Here is a 13,390-nt window from a genome sequence, read left to right on the forward strand (position 1 = left end):
ATTAAATGAATCACAAGAGTCTTTTGGTAAACCAAGGTGCTGGTGGCCGGCCACCACGGCCGGTTGTACTCTGATCCCCCACCCAGGCTAGTGGTCGCCGTCTTTTCCTCTGCACTGGTTGTGGTTGTGTGTTTTAGTCTTCCCGGTATGGAACACGAGAGTCCGCTCCTGGCTTTCTGTGTGCCTGAGGAGCCGTGCCCGCTGACACTGACCCGTGGGATCTATGGTCCCTGGCGGTTGCCCTATCCCTCTCTGTGGGTGGTTGTCTGCTTTTGGGACTTTGTTTGGGACAGGACCTATAATCCTGGCCTCAATCGGTTGATTAGCTAGGCCGTTGGTTCCGGTCCTGGCTTCAGGGTCCGGGTACCCCCTCTGTGCATGGTTTCCGATTGGTCTCCGGTGTCTGTACCGGCGGACTCCAACCCTGTTCCGGTCCTCCTCGGATCTGCCGAGCCATCTTCCCGTCTCCTGCTGACGGAGACCACTGTGTGCCACCTAGCCAAGGTACCAGGGCTCCGACCCTGGTACCTTTCAACTTGAGCTTCTCCTCCGCTGCAGCTACACCTAGCTCCAGCCTCCACTCCTCTCAACTTGAACTACTACTTAATCTGCTTTAGACTGACTCTTTTCCCACCCCGGGCTGTCTAGACCCCAAGGTGGGCGTTTCCTAACAGCCTGGTCCCGCCCACTGGTGTGCCTGTCTTGCCCTGAAGGGGTGGTGACTAGGGTTTCAGGTCGGCTGTGTGTAACCTAGGTGACGGAAGGTGTTATGCGGGGCCTATTGTGTGACTACCTGGTTTTGCCAGGGCGTCACACAAGTGTTCATGTGACAGTAGTCTAAAGTGTGGGGCCATCTTTTTCCATAATTTAGTGCCTAGGATCTAGTTGAGTCGCCGATAACCACTATGACTTTTGAATTCCAAAAACCGACCACTGCTCCCATCTGTGATCAAAGCTGAAGACTATGGTTGGGTTTACACATGCTGATCAGCAATCATTTAAGTTGGCTGGCCACGGGTAACCACAGGAGGTAGTGAGGTCTCAATCAATGGAAATTTTCAAGCGGAAGCTGGATAAACATATAGCTGGGTTGACTTAAGAAAACCTGTACTTGCAGGGGGTTGGATCTGATGGCTTTTGAGGTCCCTTCCAACACTACCATTCTATGTTTTCTTGCTTTAAGTACATTTGGTAATAGATAATTCTGCGCTGATAGAATAGCATTGTTCTCGGCAGCACATGCTGGTTACACAGTACATGTAATGTCGAGAACGATAATTTTTAAAAATAATTTCACCCAGAAAACGAGTGGTTTCGCTTGTTCGTCGGGAAATTAGCAGGCTGCTTAGACAGACCGATTTTATCAAGACATGTATGAATGCTCTTTCCCAGTAATCATCCAATGTAAATGTATCCGAACTACTGCAGACCTGACTTTAGTAGTCAAAACCAAAATTTTGTGAATTGCGTAGAAGAAAATTAATTTGTTGCTATGGATAATGGACCATCAACTGGAATTGGGAACTCCTATTAAGGGTTTGTTTGCTGAATGCCAAGACTAATATGGCCAATCGGCAGACATAGAACGCAGATAACATAGTCGTCATGATAAGGTTAGAAAGGTGCGGACTGGTAGGCGAGAAGTTTGTATCAATACCATTGTGCTGGAATGACCTTACATCCTTTTTATATTTTTCTTATCTTGGCTCGAATAGGGAGCTCATTGTGGTAAAATCAAACATACCGCAGGTAGACCTCTGATTGTCACCATGCTGACCATCCATGGAAACCACAACTACTTGTGTTTCGTGTACTTCTACATGTTTTGTGGACACCTTTTTAAGGTGCCTCTTTTAGGAGTTTGATAGTAGAGCTATTACCTGTGCTGTGGCGACAAATATTGACAAGAAAATTTACGGATTTTTGTCCTAACCTTGCATTTTGTGAAGGTGGTGCACCATATTGTTTCCACCAAATTTTCAATTCTCCCATTTCCAGTCTTGGCGTTGCGAAGGACCTCATCGGACATGTAGAAAAGTACGGTCTCTCTTGGGTGTTTTGGCCATAATGCACTCTTTGCACCAGTTGGATGGGACATCTAGAAGTTATTCAGTCCCAACCCTGTCCTCATGTATCCGGTCCCACTCCAAGACCAATTCATTATAGATTCTGTGGCACTAGCCCAACCTTCATTAGTAGCCTACGTAATTATATGTTGACTTTCCCACTGCCTAGTTATAATATATTTTTTTTCTTCTCCTTCTTTGCAGTTGTTGAACTCTCTGGGTGCCGATCAGGACTCTGCCTGCAAACATGGTTTGTGCTTCAGAGATGGCCAGAGGAAAGTGGATTACATTCTGGCCTATACCTACAAAAAGTCTTCAGGTAACAGAACGCCAAGTAGAAGGTCCCTCCACAGCAACTCATTGCACATGTCTCGGAGTAAAGACAGTCATCACCTTCCTGGGGGAACTGGTGACGTAGAATTTGCAGAAACCGAACCTAAGATTGATTATCACGAAGATGACAAGAGGTTCCGTAGAGAAGAGTATGAGGGTAACCTGATGGAGACCGGTCTGGAACTGGAGAAGGATGAAGAGGTAAGATGTAATATTGAGCCTCTGGTGGATCCATAAATAAATCTGTTCATTACGCACAATGGCACCAAGCAGAAGGTTTGACCAGTTGTGACAGATTTAATGCTTAGTGATTAGACGACAATACAGAAGGTGTGTATTAGTCACCTCATTGTTGGCTTATTAATCACAATATTTCTGGTGGAATTTCAGTTACAATACACCCAGCTGATAAAAATGCTCCACTCCCTGCTTCCTAACTGTACCGATAAGTCTGAACGGAGATCAGATAAGTTTCTTCTAACCAGGTGTGTCTCTGAGTCTTGGTGCCAGGTTTCTGGATGGTAGGCTTCGTTGGCTTCGTTTAGCGAGTCCACATTGTACATCACCCACCTTCTTTGTTAGGATTGTGTGTGTGTAGTGCGTAATCATTAAATTAGGTTGATTAACCGCAATGATAAATGTGCCCATACATCGGCCAAACCCAACAGATTCTGCAGGATCAGTTCACCATCTAATTTGTGTGCCTCCTTACTCTCTCTTCCAATTACAGGAAGGTTTCCTTTATGAACAACAATGCACAGATTGACTGTCTCCTGGCAAAAACTAAGCCGCCTTATATATTCCTAGGAATCTGTCAAGTTTGGGTCAGGAGACCTATGGCGGTCCTTACCTGGACCACAAAGCATGGATGTGGTAATCTATGCTTGGGGAAAGAAGGGTCCGTCGGGTGGAATTTCACGGGTGGAGTAAGTCGCCAACTGCGGAGTCTGGCAGTGGCTCCACTCGCCACACTTGCATGCTCTGCTGAACTGAACATGTATGTGTATAGAGAGGTAAGGAGAAATAGCTGCTGGCCAAATAGCTGCTCAAGGTGTTAGAGCACTTTACAAATAACAAGACCTACTGCGCCATGTGGCAAATCATGACCTTTTAATGTGAGGATAACGTTTCAGCTTTCCTATAGGCTCTTGTCTTTTCCAGTAATGGCACAAATAGTTCTCCAGTGACTTGAACAGTTTTGGAACGACTTCAGTCCATTGAACGAACATACTTTGTTTCTGATCCTGTGTAGGGAGAAGTGTACTGGTCGCCTTGTCTATGCCCCATGTCACTCTTCACAGTCTCCAAAAGCCAATGTCCAACCTCTGGGGGCCTATATAGGACTAAGAAGGGGGCCATTGATCCCCTAAATGCCCATGAAGTGTGAGTAAATGTAAAAAACAAATACCACTATTAGCAAAGAAGCCCTCTCTAGTGCAGTAATTGCGAGTCGTGGGAACCTTGGGTGGGCCTCATTGTCTACAAACCTCTAACTATACCGGTTTTATTCCGTCTTTACTAAAGATAATGACTTCTCCAGAACATATTGGTAGGTGAGGTGTTTACCTTGGATTAACTCAAGCCAATGCAATATTTTATTATACGCTTTGTGAAGGATCATAGCCGTGGAAATGGGGCCCTGTAGGCAGAATATATTGTCTCCAACACTGGATCGTCTATAGACCTACGTACAGTATATGAAATATGAAGATCTATCTCCTTGAACACTCCCCGCACAACAGTCAACGTCTCCTGTTCTCTGTGTAGTCAAAAAGCAAAAGAGAATGAATGGCTTACATGGATATTGGCGATAATCCCATAAGCCGGTCACCTTAGTGTCCATTCTTTGATCGCGGAGAATTGTATTGTAGGATAACGCTTTATGTATTCAATCAATGGGATGAATTTCCTTTCAGTTACAGCCATATTCCATTAATAACTAAAGTAGAGAAACTGCTGGTGTCCACGTGACTATAGGTCAACGGTAACTTTCAATCGCTAGTGCTTGAAAACCATATTGAACTTTCTTTCCTTTCTTTTTTCCTTTCTACTTTCCTTTTTTTTCCCTTTTATTTTTTTTCCCCATCCTTTCCTCTTCCCCCCCCCCGTCCTTTCATTTCCTCTTCTTTTCCCCCCTGTCCTTTCCTTTTCTTTTTTACCCCCTGTCGTTTCCTTTTCTTTTTTCACCCAGTCCTGTTTAATTTTTTCCCCCTGACCCCCCCCTTCCTTCCTTTTTTCCCCTGTCCTTCTCTATTATTTATTACTTACATTATTTTTTTTATGTAGTGTAAAATATATATATATATATATATATATATATATATATATATATATATATATATATATATATATATATATATATATATATATATATATATATATATATATATAATATTATACATACATACATACATACATACATACATACATACATACATACATACATACATACATACATACATACATATACATTTTAGTTTTTCTTTTTTTTAATAGCTATTTTTTTTAAACATTTTCTTAGGTTTGTCCATGTCTGGACTAGTATAAAGTGCTGTCTATTCTGCAGCTGAACAGTTTTCTCCCTATAATTTAGCTAACGCCCATCTATCATGGTAGACATGAAGTCACGGTGCGGCTCCTCTTACTTTCTGGCAGGTCGGCAGACAGCAGGCACGCTTGCAAATGTTTGCACTTCTCCAAGTCATGTGGAGTTTTTACAGCTTGCTAACTTTAGAAGTAATATACTGTGTCATGACCGTCGGTGGCTGGAGATGCTCCTGTCCTTTAGCCCCTCAGGGCCACCTGCTTATCAAAAAATTCAATGCACCCTCAGGGCGATTTCCCTCTTTCTTATTTATTTTCCTCCATTGGTCTTGTGGTTTTCGGCAGTCACGATGACTCCTGTAATCTCCATCGGTTAGTGGAGACATTAGAGCTTAATAAATCCAAATCATCGCTAAACTACGCAGCGTGTGATCGCTTATTGCTCAGTGTGGGACACGTCGTAGGTGCCGAATGAGCGATGATGAAACTGTTCCATTGTTCTGGGACAATTTTGCCAAATAAAACCTCGCCTGCTCGCTGCAAAGCTAAGAATAATATTTTCTTTTCTTTTTTTACAAGTAAATGCTCATGCATGCAGCCATATCAAAATAAAAAAAATATATAAATATACATATTTTTTGGTAATTTTATTTTTTAAAGGGAACCTGTCAGCAGAAATTTCCCCTAAAACCTCACAGATTCCCCCTCTGCAGCTCGTGGGCTGCATTCTAGAAAGGTCCCTGTTATTATTGGGCCCCCTTTCTGACCAAAAAAAAGAGTTTATAAAGAGGTACCTTTTTGGCTTCGGATTCTATAAATCAGACACGGGGGCGGGCAGCCTGATGGCCGTTATTCTGCCCCCTGGTCCTGTATGCCGCCCCCATCGCTGATTTCCATACTTTTGGACGCCGCCCACTGCTCCAGCCATCCCCGCGCATGCCCAGTGCCAGTCTCACGGGACTGAGCACTGTGACTGCTGGTGACGTGTGCGCAGGCAAGTGATTATGGGCGGGGCTGTGATTGTTATCAGCAAGTACCCGCCCATAATCTCGTGAGCGCGCAGACCTCTCCAGCGTCACACTGTGCTCAGTGTAGATGCTAGACTGTATGGGCTGCTTCCAGGTATGACATCCCTTTGTCACGTGATAGTATTTTGAACACGCCCCTATCACGTGACAAAGGGACGTCATCCCTGGAAGCAGCCCATACAGTCTAGCATCTACACTGAGCACAGTGTGACGCTGGAGAGGTCTGCGCGCTCACGAGATTATGGGCGGGTACTTGCTGATAACAATCACAGCCCCGCCCATAATCACTTGCCTGCGCACACGTCACCAGCAGTCACAGTGCTCAGTCCCGTGAGACTGGCACTGGGCATGCGCGGGGATGGCTGGAGCAGTGGGCGGCGTCCAAAAGTATGGAAATCAGCGATGGGGGCGGCATACAGGACCAGGAGGCAGAATAACGGCCATCAGGCTGCCCGCCCCCGTGTCTGATTTATAGAATCCGAAGCCAAAAAGGTACCTCTTTATAAACTCTTTTTTTTGGTCAGAAAGGGGGCCCAATAATAACAGGGACCTTTCTAGAATGCAGCCCACGAGCTGCAGAGGGGGAATCTGTGAGGTTTTAGGGGAAATTTCTGCTGACAGGTTCCCTTTAATATACACACTCCATTGTAAAAGATCTGATCTATTGGCGGACACAGACCATTGCGGGCCCCTGGGTAAGAACAGTATATGGGACCTTTGTGTCCTCAGAGCTCATTAAAATGCACAACACCTGCTTTGGAGGTGGTAATTGGCCCCCCCAATCTCTTGGACCCTTGCACCAATGAGAAGTCCGCGCCGATCTGTATGATCCACAGGATGACTTTACTGAAGCCAGTCCAGCAGCACGCAGTCCCTATGGTACCATATTATGGCACATACACACCCCCCCCCCCCATGTGTCATGGACCTTTTGTAATGAAGTCTTCCTCCATCAAATCTGAAGCATATGGCGGTGTACAATTGGCAAAACTTGAAGTTCTTTGGTCTCAATGCTAAATATCCAACAGAGCCTCTAAGTATCACCAGTTTTTATGATGTTGGCCTTCTCATAAGGTCCTTTTTGACCCATAAGCCCCCTCAAGGTTTTGGGGGCCTGGAGGCTGCAACCCTTAGACCTACTATAGTCACACACCCTTTTAGAGGTGCAGTTTAAGCACAGACAAGAAGCCTGCCAATTAACAAGGTGGGGGGTCTAACACAGGATAAATGATTTTCAAACCTGCCCTGGTGGGCCGACTATCTTACTACCCCCCCCCCCCCCTGCCCCCCAAGTACCAGGACAACTCAATGTAGTCATGCCAGAATACGACAAGAGTTATGTTGACTCTTTTTCAACTGATAGTCTTAGGATTATGTGCAACCCATAAAATGCCTTAAAAATAGTTCAAAATACACTGAAGACTCCTTATCCATGTGCTGTTCATATGTTGTCTTTCCGGTGGGAAGAAAAAAAAAATGAGCGCTTACATGTCCCTTGTATGAAGTGGTTCCTTGATAGCATTTACTCCAAACTAGGCGCCATTCAATCGGAAGGCTAAGAAAAAACACAAAAGCTTCACATTGCTTTAGGGTGTGTGCACACAGAGTTGCTTTTGTGATGATTTCGGGACATAAGCTACGGTAAGCAGAAGCTGTCCAAATGCACTTAAAAAAAACTTGGAGGTTTTGCACCAAAAAACTTTGCACATAGAGTTAAAAATAAAAAAAACTTCACAAAAGTCGCAGCATTTCCTGAAGCCGTTTCCAATAGTAGACTCTATTAGTAGATTTGACTGCTTAAAATTAAAAAAAAAAAAACATTCTGAAGAATAACTAGGCCTTTCTCCTGGTCCATTTTTTTCCTGGTCCATTTTTTTCCTGGTCCATTTTTTTCCTGGTCCATTTTTTTCCTGGTCCATTTTTTTCCTGGTCCATTTTTTTCCTGGTCCATTTTTTTCCTGGTCCATTTTTTTCCTGGTCCATTTTTTTCCTGGTCCATTTTTTTCCTGGTCCATTTTTTTTCCTGGTCCTTTTTTTTCCTGGTCCATTTTTTTCCTGGTCCATTTTTTTCCTGGTCCATTTTTCTCCTGGTCCATTTTTCTCCTGGTCCATTTTTTTTTTTTTTTTTCTCTTGGCCCATTTTGTCTCCTGGCCCTTGGTTTATTGTGCCTATATGTTGACATTTTAACCTTCCTCCAGATCTTCTCTTGTTGGCATCCCGTCTCCTATGACAATCCTTGTAACAATCATGAGTTCCTTCCTTCTAGTTGTTTGTGTGCCAACATTTTTGTTCGCTTTTTGCCCATTTTCTCCAGATTTTCCACCCTGAGGACCTTTTTTTGTGTAGTATCATTTTTGTTTCTTTCCATTTCTTGATTAATTGCTTTTGGATAAGGCAGAATATCTTGGAATCGGGTTTGTATCTATGGCTTCCTTCACACGTGCGTCTAAAACACCTATGTGAAAAACCAGTACCGGTGTCATCCGTATTTTTCCTGTATGGATAAAGAGGGAATGAAATGCTAAAGCTTCTCCTATACTTTACAATGTTAAATACGGATGACATACAGACTGTGCACTGACGCCATCCGTGTGCTCTACGTGTTTTTCATGGATCCATAGACTTGTATTGACTCTTGTCATCCGTGCTGCCGGGAAAAAAACCCACAATCAAACCAGATTTCTCCGTGTAGTTCACCTGGAAACATGATTCATGTGAAGACCACCATAGTTTATAGTAGGTACATTTGGCATTTCGTGAAAAATCGGATGCCGCACCTATAGGAATCGCGGCCACGTGGATGGGGCCTGCGAGGACATTTATACCGTGTTGATGCTTTCTGGATGGAGGACAATGGTGCGGAGCGTTCACGACTCTGCCCTGTAAAATGAAATCCAGCTATCTGTGAGATTGGCTCTGTGTAATAAGTATAAAGCCCTCGGGTGACGTACCGGACATGTTACTGGAGGCGCGCCCAGCTTTTGTGCTGGTGTTTACAGAGCGGGCATTACTAGCCGTTCACTTTACAAAGGGACCTTTTTAGAAGTTCTCCCGAGATCAAATAAAAGGCAATTAAAGATGCGCTTCTGTCTCGGGGTCGTGATGCGTGTCATCCCGCTAAGCCCGTGGCAGGTTTTGTGGACATGGCACAGCGTATAGGTGAGCTCAGGATAAACATCCCCGTGTGGGCAGCAGTGCCAACAAGAACAATGCCGGCTTTATTAGAGCCGGTGAAATCGAGATTATACGACTTCATGGTAATTAGTTTACACAAGTAACATCATTTTTATCTGCTGTTTACTTAAAGGGGATATTTAAGACTTCGATATTCCAGAAGTGTGGGGGTCTGGCCCCGGAACTGTCAGCAGGTCCCACTGCCCCTAGAAGTATACGGTGTATGAAGCCAGATGTCTTACCTGTACTGATCGGATACTGGTTATCCTAAGGATGGGCGTCAAGATAAGCGTCATTATCAAAGCCATTGACAACCATGGTTTTTGTTCTCGCCTCAAGAATGTGAACACTGCCAAAACTGAGGCAACTGGGTGCACAAAGAAACTCCATCTACCTCATGACAGGGAATGGGTCCATTGGAAATTTCATCCAAATCCTCTTTATCAGGACTTCACACGGAAGCCCCCACTGAGCCACTGATGTGTGGTCCAAATGCAATGTGAACATGGCCGTAAAAGAAGCTATCATTCGAAAAAGACCCATTGTTATAACTGGGTGTTTGTTCCCTCAATTTCTTCCAAACCTGGTTTTAAACTCCATACTTTAAAAAATAGTTTTCAGCAGGCTCCTTATCAGAGACAGGATTACAATGACGGATAGCCCTTCTATATACAGTAGATAACATAGAATCCACCATTCACAATAGATATCACAGCTCCCCTCCTCCTCCTTCTGTACAATGACTGATAACATCTCTATATACAGTATAGGTGATCCAGGATCAACCATTCACAATAGGTGATGTCACAGTACACCACCTCCTCCTGTACAATGACACCTCTTATATACAGCTAATAATACAGGATCCATCATTAACAATAGGTGATATCACAACTCACCACCTCCTCCTTCTGTTCAATGACTGATAACTCCTCCATATTCAGCTGATAACACAGAATTCACCATTTACAATAGGTTATGTCACAGCTCTCCTCCTGTATAAGGACTGATAACACTGAATCTACCATTCACACTAAGGGATGTCACAGCTCACCTCCACCTCCTGTATAGTGAATGATAAAACAGTAGATAACCCCGATTCACCATTCACAATAGGTGAAGTCACCGTTCACCTTGCTTGAGTTTTGCACACGCTCATTGAACGCTTCAACACAAAAGACAAGGTCAGGGTCTGATTATTGCGTCTAATGTAGATGTGAATTTCCTAAAACAGGACTGTAGTAAAAAAAAACCCCAAAAAACCCCAAAACCCATTGTCCGGTGTGAGAATTCCAAGATTTCTAAGTTTTATTTTTAATAAAGATTGCGTAGAACAAAAAAAAGCTATTGCAAACTTTTTTTTTTCTTCAAATACATTCCACAAAAATTAAACAAATCGTTTTCTGATGACACTTTCCCTGCAATGGGAAAGAACATTGTACAGTTAAGTCAGCATGGGACCCGTAGACACAAAGGGATCTCTATAGGCACAAACTAAATATATATCTCTTTATTCTTATCCTGCAGACCTGATCCTCCTCCTTCTTACTAAAATAATGATATATCATTATTTTAACAAGAAATGGATATAGAGATGTGTGTGTGTGTGTGTGTGTGTATGTATGTGTATATATATATATATATATATATATATATATATATATATATATATATATATATATATATATATATATATATATATATATAATTATAATATATAAAACATAATTACATACATTAATGTATAATATGTATGTAGTAGAAGACAGACATAAGGGACTATAAATGGAGGATGACTACGGCTAACGATGCACCACAAAGCTGATTCTATACATACCTTTAGTGGTCACCTTGGATATTTAGGTTTTGAAACACAAAGTAAAGTTTAAAAAAATCATCAGCTTCTTGAGTGACAGCAGCTGAGGATCAGATAATATCTGGGGGGGTATTCCTAGGTACACCCCCCCCCCCCCCCCCGTTAGAATTAGCATAAGTATTATATAATCAATTTACTTTTTCACTAGCAGGACCTGTGCTGATGTCATACCCATGTGACCAGAATGGGCGGGGCCTCAGCCAACAAAGCTGATACCAGAAAGCAACATTTTTCTGTTGGCTGAAGCCCCACCCCTTCTGGTCACATGAGTATGACCTCACACAGGTCCTGCTAGTGAAAAAGTAAATTGATTGTATAATACTTATAGTTATCCCCTCCCCCTGGTAGAATTAGCATAACTGTCCCCCCCCCCCCAGATATTATCTGATCCTCAGCTGCTGTCACTCAAGAAGCTGATGATTTTATAAACTTTACTTTTTTGTGTTTCAAAACCTGAACATCCGAAGCTGACCACTAATGGTATGTATAGAATCAGCCTGATAGCGCCAGTATAGCACTGTATGTATAGAATCAGCCTGATAGTGCCAGTATAGCACTGTATGTATAGAATCAGCCTTATAGTGGCAGTATAGCACTGTATGTATAGAATCAGCCTGATAGTGCCAGTATAGCACTGTATGTATAGAATCAGCCTGATAGTGCCAGTATAGCACTGTATGTATAGAATCAGCCTGATAGTGCCAGTATAGCACTGTATGTATAGAATCAGCCTGATAGTGCCAGTATAGCACTGTATGTATAGACTCAGCCTGATAGCGCCAGTATAGCACTGTATGTATAGACTCAGCCTGATAGCGCCAGTATAGCACTGTATGTATAGACTCAGCCTGATGGTGCCAGTATAGCCCTGTATGTATAGACTCAGCCTGATAGTGCCAGTATAGCACTGTATGTATAGAATCAGCCTGATGGTGCCAGTATAGCACTGTATGTATAGAATCAGCCTGATGGTGCCAGTATAGCCCTGTATGTATAGACTCAGCCTGATGGTGCCAGTATAGCACTGTATGTATAGAATCAGCCTGATGGTGCCAGTATAGCACTGTATGTATAGAATCAGCCTGATGGTGCCAGTATAGCCCTGTATGTATAGACTCAGCCTGATGGTGCCAGTATAGCACTGTATGTATAGAATCAGCCTTATAGTGGCAGTATAGCACTGTATGTATAGAATCAGCCTGATAGTGCCAGTATAGCACTGTATGTATAGAATCAGCCTGATAGTGCCAGTATAGCACTGTATGTATAGAATCAGCCTTATAGTGGCAGTATAGCACTGTATGTATAGAATCAGCCTGATAGTGCCAGTATAGCACTGTATGTATAGACTCAGCCTGATAGCGCCAGTATAGCACTGTATGTATAGACTCAGCCTGATAGCGCCAGTATAGCACTGTATGTATAGACTCAGCCTGATAGTGCCAGTATAGCACTGTATGTATAGACTCAGCCTGATGGTGCCAGTATAGCCCTGTATGTATAGAATCAGCCTGATGGTGCCAGTATAGCACTGTATGTATAGAATCAGCCTGATGGTGCCAGTATAGCACTGTATGTATAGAATCAGCCTGATAGTGCCAGTATAGCACTGTATGTATAGAATCAGCCTGATAGTGCCAGTATAGCACTGTATGTATAGAATCAGCATGATAGTGCCAGTATAGCACTGTATGTATAGAATCAGCCTGATAGTGCCAGTATAGCACTGTATGTATAGAATCAGCCTGATAGTGCCAGTATAGCACTGGCTTTAGGTTATAGATGAAAATCCTGGTGATTAATTCCCTTTTAAAGGGATTGTCTGATACGTCAATACTGATGATCCTTTGGGAGGAAAGGAGAGGAGACCATCAATATTGAAGTATCGGACTATCCCTTTAAACATGCAGAACTCTATAAATAACAATTTTTCTACTGAAGATGCAAAGTGTTAATTAACGCTGCTGATGCTGAAATCTGCATTGTATCATTTTTTGTGTAATTCCTTTTGTGTGATTTTCAATGTTCATATTGCATAATTGGTTTTATAGGGCCGCATGATGCAGGTATGCCGGCTGTAGTAAAGCTCATAGCGTTTATATATCCTGTTCCTCCGCTCCTGAAACTGCGACATAATAGAGGAGGCGTCTGATCCACTAGAGCTTTATGTTGACAATCTGCTTAATAAAAGGGTGTATAAAGCCATGTGTTAAAGTGACAGTCCACCTTGTATTCTAGTAGCCTTCACTGTCATCGGCCATGTGATATCCCACTTCTTTAAAATATTTCTTTATCACCTTCTTTACTTTTCCCTTGTTGATCACTGGGGGTTTCTAAAATCGGACCCGCAGGGTTCAACTGATCACTG

General features: G+C 43.0%; 1 protein-coding gene across 4 annotated transcripts in view; it reads left to right on the forward strand.

Moving 5' to 3' along the window:
- The window catches only part of ANO1 (anoctamin 1), a 197,200-nt gene that overhangs the window by 119,797 nt on the left and 64,013 nt on the right, over nt 1-13,390 (forward strand). For all 4 annotated transcript variants that reach the window (XM_075326423.1, XM_075326421.1, XM_075326424.1 and 1 more), the window contains one exon: nt 2,271-2,600. In XM_075326423.1, the coding sequence (XP_075182538.1) occupies nt 2,271-2,600 (330 nt within the window). The remainder of the gene's footprint in view (nt 1-2,270; nt 2,601-13,390) is intronic.

Source organism: Anomaloglossus baeobatrachus, chromosome 10 (genome assembly GCF_048569485.1).
Source record: "Anomaloglossus baeobatrachus isolate aAnoBae1 chromosome 10, aAnoBae1.hap1, whole genome shotgun sequence".
Taxonomy (NCBI): domain Eukaryota; kingdom Metazoa; phylum Chordata; class Amphibia; order Anura; family Aromobatidae; genus Anomaloglossus; species Anomaloglossus baeobatrachus.